This window comes from Setaria italica, chromosome VII, assembly GCF_000263155.2.
Source record: "Setaria italica strain Yugu1 chromosome VII, Setaria_italica_v2.0, whole genome shotgun sequence".
Classification (NCBI taxonomy): Eukaryota; Viridiplantae; Streptophyta; class Magnoliopsida; order Poales; family Poaceae; genus Setaria; species Setaria italica.
The window spans coordinates 29,920,719-29,934,578 of NC_028456.1; the positions used below are offsets into that span (position 1 = coordinate 29,920,719).

Consider the following 13,860-nt stretch of genomic DNA (forward strand, 5'->3'; position numbering starts at 1 on the left):
TGGAAGATTTGTAAAATTATTATATTATATTATATTAATGATAGCAAATCTAATACTGATGGTCAGTTCCATTGTCACAGAAACTTTTTTAAAAGAGATGAATTGCCAAGCTCTCGTTGAGAGCTGTTGATGCTACCGTTTGTTGTTAGGTAACAGTCCTCAGCATGCTTAGCTGCTGACACTGATTGTGCTCTGCTCATCACAACCACCCAATTAGCCCATGTGACTATGATCCTTTTTTTTTCACTTATAAAAACAAAGCAAAAGTAGTGGGAAGACTTTGCATGGGGATGCATCACGTTGACCAATTAATAAGCGTACCATGGTACACGCACACTTCATCAGTATACTTTACCTTTTATATCAGAGAAGAGAGAGAGAAAAAAAGAAAGGATGTGAGCTAACAGAAAGAGAGAACGCGCGTACGTGCGAGGCACTCCGTAACGTAGGCCGGAAAGGTCAGCCGGACACGGCTTGATCGTACTGTACGACGCCCCATTCCCAGCAGGTGGACACCACTACTATTATGATACCATGGTATGCATGCCGAATTAACACACAGAAATACTATCCCCTGGAACGCCGGAACGTTCGCTGGGCTTCCCCAGACGTGTAACGCGGCTACCAGCTAGCGTGTCATCGTGCTAGCAGCAAGCAAGCAAGGCAAAGGCAAAGGCAGAGCTGGCGGCGGCACGCACGCTATCCCATTCTTGACGGGAACGAACCACCGCCGGCGCCGGGGAAAGGAACGCTCGCCAACCGCCGTACTCGACGGCGATGCCTGCCGCGGCGGCTTGTCACCGCTCACCGGCCGTCCGTCGGGGACCAAGCCCAGCTGTCCCTACCGGTTCACGGGCGTCGTCGTGCCGTGCCAGACGCCGTTGTAAATTCCATACCATTTCAGAGGAAGAATAATCTGTTGCCTCACACAAGCGAATTCCCCACTTGAAATGGTACGCACTTGCAGGATTGCAAGTTTACAACCGACCACACGTGAACTCCATCGTCTCTAAATGTCAAGTGCTTTCATCAAGAAACACAGTATACATGACAACTCATGACGGTGCGTAACACAGCGAGACGGTATCACAAAGGGAGAGTATCTGCCATCTTCATCAAGTTGGATATCGCGAAAGCCTTTGACTCTCATTAGGTGGGACTATCTCCTCTCACTTCTACAACGCCTAGGCTTCCCGACACGCTGGCATGACTGAATTGCGGGGATTCTCTCCACTTCCTCTGCCCGCGTCCTTCTAAACGGTGTCCCAAACCAGCCTATCACACAGGACAGGGGGCTACGTCAAGGTGATCCTTTGTCTCCGCTACTTTTCGTCATAGCAATCGATCCACTTCAAATGATTTTGGAGCAGGCAACTGAGTTAGGACTCCTTACCAAACTACGTGGCCAGACACTGTATATCAATATATGTTGATAACGCGGCGATTTTTATTGCACCGAGGAACGAGGAAATGGATGCACTGAACAACATCCTGGACGGATTTGGTGAAGTAATAGGGCTCAAAACAAACTTCCATAAATCAACGGTCGCCCCTATCCGCTGTGAGGGAGTACAACTCAATGAAGTTCTGCATAACCTACCTGCCAAGCGCACATTATTCCCTATCCAGTATCTAGGCCTTCCATTGTCCACACAACGCGTAAGGACTGTTGACTTCCAACCTCTAGTGGACAAAGCTATTGGGAAACTTAACAGTTAGAATGGAAGGAACATAACTGTGGCCGGTAGACTCATGCTCGTCAAGGCTGTGCTGACTTCTCAACCGGTGTTCCTACTGACGGCCCTGAAGGTGCCTAAAGAAATTATGAAGAACATTGATGATAAGAGAAAACAGTTCTTATGGGCGGGAACTGAACGCATCACGGGCGATAAATGCAAAGTAAAATGGGTGCGATCGGCAAGGCCGAGGAGAGGGGGCGGCTTAGGAGTCCTACACCTAGCAAAATTCACTCAAGCGTTGCATCTACGGTGGCTTTGGCACGACTGGATGAATGAGAGTCCGTTCTCGAACCAACGGGATATTCCTTGCTCACAAGTAGACCACAAACTTTTTACCGTGGCAACCACGATCATAATTGGGGATGGCAAGAAAGCATCCTTCTGGCACAACAGTTGGGCACAGGGACAGAGGTCGAGAGACATGACACCGAATTTGTTCAATATCTCCGGGACGAAGAATACGAAGAATAGGACCTGCACGATGCTATGACCGATGATGTTTGGATACGAGACTTAAACCTACTACACCGCGGCTTCTTTGTGACACATTTTGTAGAGGACCACCGTCTATGGGTTGCAGTCAACCGGATACAACTACGTCTGGATCAGCCAGGTACCATCGTATGGAAACTTATGGCGGATGGGCAGTATAATTCGCAATCGGCCTACCAAGCTCAATTCTTAGGATCAACGACAACTAACTTCGACACCATCATTTGGAAAACGTGGGTGCCGCCGAAGTGTAAGTTTTTTAGCTAGCTAGCTGTACAAGACAGAATATGGACAACCGCCTGGAGAGACGGGGATGGCCTAATCGGCCGCAATGCGCACTTTGTAACACAACCCGGTGAGACTCTGGCCTTCATCTTTTTACACAGTGCTCTTTTACAAAGACAACATGGACAAAGATAGGTGCATGGACACGATGCGCTTATATTGACCCAGGCCACTGGGACGGATATGAGTCTCTGCATAGTTGGTGGACAGCTTTGGCGTCCGCTTAGGTGGCCAACAGGAAAGGGCTGTGAAGCTTAATTATTCTCATCCTATGGGAAATTTGGAACGAAAGGAACGTCAGGATTTTTCAAAACAAGGAGCAGACGATACATCGGACGATATATAAGATCAAGGACCAGGCGGCTATATGGATTGCGGCAGGTGCTAAGCACCTAGAGTCCTTCATTATCGCAGCGAAGATCTATAGTAGAGAATTTTTTTTAACACTCTTTCGTTTTCTCTTTTTTGCTTTGGGATGTGCGTGTACAGTATGTATAGAATTTTTTTACTTCTGACGGCATTCCTCTATTTTTTTAATATAGCAGTCGAGTATTCCTCCATTTTTTTAATATAGCAGTAGCTCTCCTGACGGCTCGTTAAAAAAAAAAAGTTTTATGGTCGATTCCTCCCCTCCAAAATTACCATAGCTGTAACGAAACCAGCAATAAAGCACCACTGTAACGAAAAGAGGTGCCAGGCCTTGCATTGGCCCCTTTGTCACCGGCCTTCATCGATGATGGAGGTGAACAGCGGCGACGGGAGCACCGGCGTGACGTCCCCAGGCTCCGGACTCGCCTGGACGCCGCCTCCACCGTGAACGCCGGAGGACGGCTGCGTCGTCGTCGACGACGACCCGACCTGGCTGCTCGTGAAGCTACCGCTGCCGACGGCCTTCACCTGCCACTCCGTGATGTAGCTCGGCTTGGCCACTTCCTCGGTCATGTCGGCGTCCCCGGTGAGCATGGACACCACCTTCGACATGGGGGGCCGCCTGTGGGGCGCGCCCTGGGTGCAGTGGAGCGCCGCGCGGATGACGCGCAGGACCTCGTCGCCGTTGCACTCCGTCAGCTTGGGGTCCACGAAGTCCAGCGGCCGCCCGTTTTCGTACAGTTCCCACACCTGAAAAAAGGATCCAGAATTTGGGACGTCACAACTGAAAAAAGGATTCTAGTATGTTCTAGCATAGCAAAAAGAAGCAGAACACACTCATGCCTTGAGGATGCATATTGAGAATTACAGACATGAAGTGAAAAACTGAAGCAACACGTGTAGGTTTTAAAAGTTCAGACTGATCTTACCCTTTCAAAGATATAAGTCGTGTCTTCATCTAATGTATTTTGATAGTTTGATTCACCAGCAACAATCTCCAATGCAACCACGCCAAACGCAAACACATCAACCTTCTCAGTCATATGACCTCTCATGGCGTACTCAGGTGCGAGATAACCACTAGATGATACAGTCAAAGGTAACAAATAAACAACTGCCATTAACTTAGTTTCGCAAATAATATGACACCAAATTCGAAGGAGAGATGAAAACTACACTTACAATGTGCCAGCAACTCTTGTGCTGACATGAGTCTTTTTGTCATCATAAAGCTTGGCAAGCCCAAAATCGGAGATCTTCGGATTGAGATCAGAATCTAGTAACACATTACTAGCCTTTATGTCCCTGTGGACGATGCGGATGGTAGACTCCTCATGGAGATAAGCGATACCCCTTGCAATGCCCAAACATATCTCAAATCGTGCCGGCCAATCTAGGTTCAAGCCTCCCTTCTCTGAATATAAAGATTCAGACATTTTAAATTTCTGCATTATAAGTTGCAGTATTTATCATGTCAGATCAGGAAAATTCATACCAAACAACGCATGATCAAGGCTTCCATTCTCCAGGTACTCGTAAACTAACAATGGCGTGTTGCTCTCAAGGCAGCAACCATACAAGCTCACAAGGTTACGGTGCTGCACTCGAGATATGGTGTCTATTTCTGCAGCAAATTGCTTTTTCCCCTGATTAGAGGATTGAGAGAGCTGCTTCACGGCCACCACTCTTCCATCACTCAATTTACCCTGCAAGAAAGTTGCACTTTTAATTATTATGCAATGTATATTTCATATCCCAGGGCAAGGTTTTGCTTAACTTGAAAAGCATCAGTTTACGTCTTTACGATAAATGTAATATTCTGATTTTTCTGTGCAGTACTATTTAGATTATTAGGAATCAACATCTAAGCGTTCATGAGTTCACATGGAATACAAATCCAGTTATATGCTAGTAACTACAATTCTACATAGACAAACCTTGTAAACTGATCCATATCCTCCTTTTCCAAGTAGGTTACTAGAACAAAAATTTTCTGTAGCTGACCTAAGCTCACTATAACTGAAGACATTTGGCCTTCCAACTATGGTGTACAATTCTGCAAGGTCCGAAATAGCTTGTTAGCATAATTTCTGTGCAGTCAACCACACAATTATATTAGTATGACAAGTACCTTCTAGCTCTAGTAGTAGCTTTCTCCTTTTCTGACACCATAAGAAGATTCCAGCCAATGTGATCAATGCAAAAACTGAAACACTAACTACAACTCCAACAATCACACCAGTTTTACTGCTGCTCTTTCTATCTGCAGAACTACGCACTGTAGGGACAAAATCTGAAGAAAAGTTTAGTTAGTTGGAGCATTGAAAACCTTTTATAAAACATAAGTGAGATGGGATACACATATTTAAATATTTACAATTACATCAAGTACTAAAGAGGATAATGTGCAGTATTAGCCTTTATCATGCGTGTTCTATGTTTGTTATGCTTTTGATTTGAAATGGCATAAATCCCACTCAATTTAGGCTGATTAATTAGTTGTATTTGTCTATGTTTACTTTTCCACCACTGCCGGTCAAGAACACTTTGATTACTAACTTACACTAGTATATGTACAACATCATGAATGCTCTTCTGCCAACAAATTTCCATGTTCTGATTCATCTATTAAATATAACAGTTTTTATCCAAATTTTAGAAAAACTTGACATCATGTATACAACACCGACAAACTTATTTTTTGTATTACACTAGTACACATTGGTCAATACTTCAAGATGTCATTCTGGGCAGTAGTATAACTGCAATGTACAACAGAGTATAAGTTCAGGTGAATACTTGGAGTTGCACTCAGAGCCGATATTGCAGGTCCATAGTATCCCTTATAAGGAATGCAGCAAGTACCCTTCCCAGCCCAGAAGAGATGAATCTCAAGGAAGTTTTTGGTCACTGGAACAACATACTTCTTCTTAACAACAGTAAAAGATTTCCCTCCAGCAGCCATCCTAATGTCAAAGTTCTGCTCCTTGCGGTCTCCCTAAACAAGAAAGAAGTATCAAGCACAAAAGAAGTCTAGAACACATCATATGATTTAAAAGCATCAGATGCCAGCCAGATATAAGTTCGTAGCCACCTGGATATAGATATCAAAAACTCTCCTCCCTCTGCTTCTCCAAGACTCTATGTCTGGAAAGTCAACCTCTGCAAATTGAAGTGTAACAGTGTAGTTTCCATTCTCAAGTCCAATGCCATAGTATCTCAGAGATGATGGTGACATCCTTGCTGTTTGGAACAGCGAAGAATCTAGTGTGTTATCAAACTGGCGCGAACTGTAGATTATGTAAGTTCCATTGGGTGCATTCGTGAATAATCCGACGCTGCTAACACCCCATGTAGGTGCACCTGCAACATAGTATGATGCAGCTCCAAGAGTAGCATTATCAGCCTGATACATAGAATTGTCTGAACCTGATATGGTTGTACTACCACCACAGTCCACCGCAAAGGAGGCAGCTGCATGCAATTTATCAGAATAGTGCTTAATTGAAATGCAATTGCAAGTCCAACACTATTAGACACATGCTCGAAATTCCAAAGGGTCAAAGCATTACACTGTGGAGAACCAAGAAAACAAGGAATATTGTGCTGAAGACAGTCCAATCCCCATGGCAAAACACTGCAGATGAAATGTTTTATTATTTTGAGTTCTGATTTTGGACGGATAACTTATTTTTATGCTAGCCTTAATAGGGAGGATGAACTGGCATTCACCTGTTATTGGAGCTATCAATTACAAAGTCGTTTGCCACCAAATTCCTTAGTACAAAGTAGAACATACGGGTAAAATTAGCTATTACTGTTAAATGAATCAGGCAGGCTTTGTGCCCAATAAGCAGTATATTTTTCATGAAAGAAGTTTCAGAACACAAACATACAATTGTAAATTTTTCTTGGTAGCCCATGAAGGAAAGTTTCCTGAGAGATAGTTGTATGAAAAATCTCTGCAAACAGTTTCAAAAAAGGTGAATGCCTGAATATAGCGAGTGTGCCAAAACAAAGAGAATGTAAACATACAAATTGGTAAGTAAGGGATTTTTCGTGGCAGGAAGACTTCCCGAAAGGCTATTATTCCCAAGAAATCTGATTGAAACACATTTGAAAGTAGAATATTTGCAAATATCATCAGAAGGTTAAAAGGAAAGAAAAACAGAGGTTGATTCAAACAAATTATGGAAACTTCAGCAAGTAATTCTTACAAATAACTAAGCGATGGAAGATTCAAAATTGATTGAGGTATTGGTCCTGTGATATTGTTGAAACTCAGGTCCCTGTGATAGAGGAAAAATAGCATTAGAAAACAAAATGACAAAGTTCAACTGAAAGTTAAGTTATAATTTGTCACTTGATTGTGACTTTCTGACGAGTGGAACATGCTTACAGTAAGCTTAAATTTCCAAATTTGGAAAAGTCTACTGATGCTAGTGTATCAGATATCTTGCTGTTCCTCAACACTCTGCAAGATGGAACCTTAAATGTTAGGCTCTTAAATTTATAAAAGAATAAAATAAAGTGGAGGGCACATGTCGTACAGTTCACCCAGAGATGTCATGTTGCCAATGAATGACAGTGGAGAGCTTCCATTTACTATTTCGCCTATTCTTCTGTTACATTGGAACAATCAATGCCATAGTTACTGCCATTATCTTATCTTTGCAACGATAACAATCCTACAGTCACAAAAACTACCAGGGACTCACAATTTTGATAACTTGACAAGATTAGAAAGGCTTTTCGGAATGGGACCTTGAAAAGAATTCCCTTGGAGCTTCCTGGAAATTCATAGATATCTGGTCAGTAAAGTAGTAATACCTAAGCTAGTTCCTCATGATAAATGTAATTGTGCTATAGATACAGATGATGCAGGTAGATATGCAATGTCTTGCACTTCTCCAGAACAATGAATGACTTTCCTTACTATTGATGTTGAGAAAACAATTTGAAAAATATTAAGATCTTAGTGGTTGTCAAATATAGATCTTACAGGTCAGTCAAGTTAGTCAAGCTCCCGAGATAATCAGGTATCTGCCCAGTGAAATTATTGTCTGATGCCCACCTGGATGCATGATGACAAGGGTGTGTAAGATTATTGGTTTCTACCTCAGAGGAAAGAAGAAATTTACGAGTTGATATCTCATTTTACAAAATTACAAGATTGAGAGGTTCTTCAGTTGTGACAATGTCGATGGTAGAGGACCACTGAAGTCATTACTATCAATGTATCTGCAGCTCAAAGATGGATAACATTTTTCAGTTGTCTCATGCATAAAGCTATCACTCTAAACAGTAAAGAAAGCATAGGTGATTATGAAGACATGTAAAGCGACCAAATAGACGATTTACATTTGTCGAAGTTTTGTCAATTTGCCCAGCTCATCAGGAAGTGTGCCGTTAAAATTGTTTGAGCCCAATGCCCTGAAAGAATTAATTAATTAAACTAGGTTAGCTCCAAAGAAATGTCCAAAAAAGGTGTTGTTATGTACTTTTAGGCAATTGAAATGCTGATGAATATTTGATGGGGAAGATGCTCATTCTTTTCCATCAGATTCTCACTTCCACAATATTATATTAACTTTTGAGATCAGATCATATTCAATATAATGCCATAATGCTTGAGAGGCACACTACATGCATACAGCCTCATGACTTTCGTGCAAGTGAAAGGCAAGTATAACAACAGATGCATGATAGTAACTGAGCACCAACATTAGTCAGAAAAAATGAGCATATCCATTTTAAGACTAACCCTTAGAATAACATGATTGGAGGATCTTACAGTGATACGAGATTGACAAGATTTCCAAGCTCCTTTGGGATAGGTCCAGATAATGCATTGATGCCGACAGTCCTTGTGATTTACAAGGAAAAGAATGTAAGATGGCTTGAATGCAGGAACTGCATCACTGTTTTGAGTTCAGAGTATTACATGGATTCCAGAGCAGTTAGTTCTCCAATGAATGCTGGTAACGGCCCAGTGAGGTAATTTCTTCTCAAGTCCCTGAAATGTTAAACAGAGTTAATCTTGCAAGTCTCATGGAGGGATCATATTGGAAGAATCCGGTTACTTAATGATTTGATTATTAGTGACAGATTCTGAAGTCAGCATGAATTTGAGAAAACTTTATGCACGCTGAACATATTAAGGTCTGAGACTCCCCTGGGCAAGATATCTAGTGCCTTAGGCACAGCCGCACAGGCATAAGCGACCAGGGGGTTTGTGCATCAGCCGCACAGGCATAAGCGATCCAATCCAGGGGTCATTTGCAAAACTACCGATCGGCGACCCGGTCCTCCGCACCTCCGCGGCGCCTCGCCGGAGTTCCGCCTCACGCCGGGCGTCCCTTCCCTTCCCTTGGGTGCCTCTGCGCATCTCTCAGCCATTTTGGGGGCTGAATCGGAGTGGAGCGGAAACAGTGGAGACCTTGCGCATTGTGCAAGTGGAAGTCGCATTCATTCGTTGTTAGCAGGCCGCAGTGATTTGGAAGCCCAATTCATTGCTGGCCCATGAGCTTTTCCTAACAGGAGTTATCTACAGGAGTATACTGATAAAACAACCTCCCTCGAGAACACAAACCTTCTCTATACCACCCGAAAATTCATCGAAGTTGAACATGAAATCCTATGAGAAAAATTAAGGAGTAAGGGACATTACAGTTGGAATAAGAGACCAAATTGTTATTGCTTATAGCCATAGACCATTTTTCAGTTTTAGTTTTAGTCAGGCTAGGCGTGTCGAGTAAACAAGTGATACAAAGTTGACAGCACATACAGCTTTCTGAGATGAGTGAGGTTCCGCAGCTCCTCTGGAATCGGACCAACCGCGTCCAGCATGTTTATCTTGCTGCACCACCATCAAACAAAGGGGGAAGCAAAAATCTGATGAACTTTTTTTCCTTTTTGAAATAAGAAAAGTCTGATGAACCTGAAGAATCCCAAGAAGAAGAAGAAGAAGCGGCGGCAGCTTGGACGGACGACTACTCACAATCTGGTGACGTGGCAGAGCGTGTTGTTGCGGTCGGAGCAGTCGCACTTGATGGCCGGGTTGAAGGCCGGGTTGTCGTCCAGCTGCGTGTCGTCCGTCGCCGCGCCGCTGCAGGGGTTGCCGCTGATGTTCCACGACGCCGGCGCGCTCAGCCCAAGCTTGCTCAGGATCGCGTTCACCGCCGCCGCTGCACAAAATCACCCACCCCAGCAAACAAAATCAAAGCCTCTCATCGACCATGAACTGATGAACAATCTTCACTTCTAGAGCTCCGTCGAATGAGGGACACATACCTTCAACCGGATCAGTCTGCGGCGGCGGCGGAGCCTGAGCCACCGCTCTCCAAGAATTCAGAAGCAGCAAGACCAGGAGGAAGCCGCCGCCGCTCAGCCTGGGCTTCATCTCTCCCTGCCCTGCCCAGCTCGAGCCCCTCCCTCCGCTAGTCTGCTCACTCTGTTTCCTTCAGATTTCTCTGAGCTGAAACCAGTGGTGGATGGATCGAACAAAGGAAGCGAACAAAAGCGTCACGGCTGCAGCTATGGAACCATGCAATGATGCGAAGATGTAGGGTCAGCCAATTGGCCTATATGAAATTTGCGCCACTACCGTCCTAAATTGCTTGTTAAGCAGGAGCTACCTGCTGGCTTGCTACTCTGGCAAGCTGCAGAAAGAGCCGGAGTGATCGTGCTGCTGATTAGGTGGTGATTGCTGGATTAGCTGAACTTGGCTGGCGTGGTTTCAGATTAGAGATCTCTATGATTCGACGGCTCAATTTTAAATGACTGGAGTGGTTTCAGACTAGACAGAGGTCAATGAACCCAGCAGGCTCCTGTAAAATTATGTGTTCAAGTATAACTTTGCTCTCCCTATATGAGCTAGCACGAGCAGTCGTCAGATTTTTCATGCACATCCCTAGAAATTTCCTTAATTCATTGCTGTGTGTGAGGTGATGGTTCAAGTTCAAATATAAAAATATTCACTGCACTTTTGTATGAAGATGGCAAGCTTTATTTTATTTCTTCTAATCGTTTTGTTATACTAGCTTGGTGAACATGAATATTTCGGAGCTGTTAATCTGAGCATGAGGTGCAATGTACATTTGCATTTCGCCACATGTGAGTATGTGACTTGTGCGAGGAATTTTTGGTTCACAACTTCACGTGCATCGGTTGCTTTTGGGCCGTACTGCTCAAGTGTGCCACCTTGGCCTTCAACCCCAACGTCGTCATCCCCTTTGATCAGCTTGAACAAAAGGGAGAAATTCAACGTCTTTTGCCACTGAAGAGTGGAATATAGGAATACACGATACCTTCTTCGATTGATTGGGTACATACATATATATATATATATATATATATATATATATATATATATATATATATATATATATATATATATATATATATATATATATATATATACGTCCTCGCACACATGCAGCCACACGCGCAACACACATATGCAACCGCACAGTGCCTAGTCTAACACTCCCCCACAGTCTTAACTGGGAGCACCGCAAACATTAAGATTGGACCTAAACTCTGTGAACATGGACGTCGGCAAACCTTTGGTGAAGATATCGGCGTACTGGGACGTAGTTGGAACATGCAGGACGTGGACCTCACCAAGGGCGACTCGCTCTCTGACGAAGTGTAGATCAATCTCGACATGCTTTGTTCGCTGATGCTGAACTGGGTTACTGGAGAGGTAGACTGCACTGACATTATCACAATAGGGGAGGTTACGATCCCGTAATCAACGCTTCCGCCTAACCCTACCCAACCGCCACCGTTCCCCACGAACGGTGCGCCGCCGCCGCCGTTGGGCAGTTCGCTCGCCGGCCACCTCTTCCCGCACGAGCGCCATCGTGCCGTGCCTGCCTCTCCCGCGCGTGACGCGGTCCACGCCTGCGATCCCGACGCGCGACGCGCGTGCTCTGCCGCGCGTGATCTGCCGCCGGCCCGCGATCCCGACTCGTCCGTCCCCGACGCGCGTCTCTCGCCGATGGCCGAATCCGGAGCCGAGCGCCAGGCCCGCGAAGCGCGCGAGGAGCGCGAGCGCGAGGCCGAGGCTGCCCGCCTCCGCCAGATCGCCGCTGACCGCGCCAAGGCTCTCGACAAGTACGAGGCCAAGCACGCCAACGTCCACTCCGCCGCCATCTCCGTCCTGAACATCAAGGTGCTCGTCCCGGTGGTCCTCGACCGCGCCGCGAACAACTACAACCGCTGGCGCTCCCTCTTCCTCGTCGTGCTCGGCAAGTACACCCTCACTGATCACGTCCTCACCGACGTGGTCAACGCCGATCGGCCGGCGTGGGTGCAGATGGACTGCACCGTCCTCACGTGGATCTACGGGACGATCAATGCCGACCTTCAGCAATCCACCATGCTTAAGAACCCCAACGCTCGCATCGCCTGGCTCCATCTCGAGGACGAGTTCCTCGGCCAGCGTGAATCGCGCGCGCTGCTGCTGTCCGCCGAGTTCCGCACGGTGAAGCAAGGGTCGTCATCCATCACCGACTTCTGCCGCAAGCTCGAGACGATGGCTGCCACCCTCAACGACTTCGGCGATCCCGTTGGCGACCGCACCCTCGTCCTCACGCTCCTCCGTGGCCTCAACGACAAGTTCCGCCCCATGGTCACCAACATCAAGCTGCGGCAGCCGTTCCCCACCTTTGCCGAGGCGCGCACGCTGCTCCTGCTCGAGGAGATCGACATCAACGACGCTGCCGATGACACCCCTGTCCCGCCACCTCCAGCCCCGTCGGCCGTCTTCACTGACTCAGCCGGCAGCTCTCGCCCTCCTAGTCGCGCACCTGGTGACGCTCAAGGGGGCAACCAGGGCGGTGGTCACGAGGGCGGCCAAAGAGGCGGCTACGGCGGCGGTCAGGGCAACCGCAACGGGCGCCGGCGTGGTCGCGGCGGCAACAAGCAGCAGCAGGGCACCAACGCCGGGCAACCCGTTGCTCCTCGTCCGCCGCCCATGATCTACAACCCGTGGGCGGGCACGCTGCAGTTTTGGCCGCACCAGCCACCCACGGGCCCTACGCCAGGAGCACCCCATCGCCCGCCGGCCTTCACCGCCATCACGCCGCCTCAGCCCTACCTTGCGCCATACAGCTATGGCGCACCTCCTGGGTTCGGGTACGGGCAACACGGCCCCTATGCTCCACCACCGCAGCAGCAGGCGCCACAGCAGCCGTGGACTCCCATGCACGGGGGGTCATTTGACACGACGTCGCTCGCCAGCAACTTCAGCACCATGTCGCTGACTCCTCCGGGCCCTAGCGACTGGTACGTCGACTCTGGTGCTGGCGCTCATATGGTCAACAACGCTGGTATAATTTCATCCTCTCACCCTCCTTTGTCATCAAATCCTTCATCTATCATTGTTGGTAATGGGGCTACACTTCCTGTTACTTCCGTCGGCTCTGATACCATGAAGAGTGGAATATAGGAATACACGATACCTTCTTCGATTGATTGGGTACATATATATATACGTCCTCGCACACATGCAGCCACACACGCAACACACATATGCAACCGCACAGTGCCTAGTCTAACAGCCACGAATATCAACCAAAGGTCTGCTACGCATTAATTGGAGATTATACATATTGCTCTTGTTTTCCATGCACATTTTCAGAGATTAAAAAGATGTAGCAAGCTAGTACTACAAAACAATACAAGTGGATTTGATAGTTTATTGTCAACCTACACCAACTTGACCAATTATGAAGTACGAGTTGCAAATAACTAATTAGCATCATCATCGCTGAGATAAAAAAAACAATACGATAGCTTTGTCATGCCGATGCAGACATCCTACCCAACCATTCGTCTCAATGCAGTGCTGAAAGCTCCTCATAAGTGCAATTTGAGCATCCTTTTACATGCTCTAATCCTCTTACATTGGACCGGTTCACGCTATGCCTCGATAAGGAATTTCTTCTTTCGTCGTGCAATCGAACAG

The 13,860-nt window shown here is 46.3% G+C and overlaps 2 protein-coding genes across 2 annotated transcripts; one reads left to right on the plus strand and one right to left on the minus strand.

Moving 5' to 3' along the window:
- Positions 1-3,046: 3,046 nt before the first annotated feature.
- On the minus strand, positions 3,047-10,424 carry LOC101786125 (probable LRR receptor-like serine/threonine-protein kinase At1g56130). The gene is made up of 24 exons (XM_004976756.3): positions 10,179-10,424; positions 9,886-10,072; positions 9,673-9,744; positions 8,830-8,901; positions 8,680-8,751; positions 8,247-8,318; positions 8,055-8,126; positions 7,888-7,959; positions 7,604-7,675; positions 7,436-7,507; positions 7,285-7,359; positions 7,103-7,174; positions 6,921-6,986; positions 6,782-6,847; positions 6,618-6,662; positions 6,458-6,522; positions 5,980-6,359; positions 5,685-5,883; positions 5,017-5,178; positions 4,823-4,941; positions 4,381-4,591; positions 4,068-4,299; positions 3,815-3,965; positions 3,047-3,635 (listed from the first exon to the last, which is right to left on the minus strand). The coding sequence occupies exons 1-24, from the start codon at positions 10,285-10,287 to the stop codon at positions 3,234-3,236; spliced, it is 3,117 nt and encodes a 1,038-aa protein (XP_004976813.1). The 5' UTR covers positions 10,288-10,424; the 3' UTR covers positions 3,047-3,233.
- A 1,465-nt stretch (positions 10,425-11,889) lies between these two features.
- Positions 11,890-13,341, plus strand: LOC101768348. Its single transcript, XM_004978175.1, has one exon. The coding sequence runs from the start codon at positions 11,890-11,892 to the stop codon at positions 13,339-13,341; it is 1,452 nt and encodes a 483-aa protein (XP_004978232.1).
- Positions 13,342-13,860: the final 519 nt, after the last annotated feature.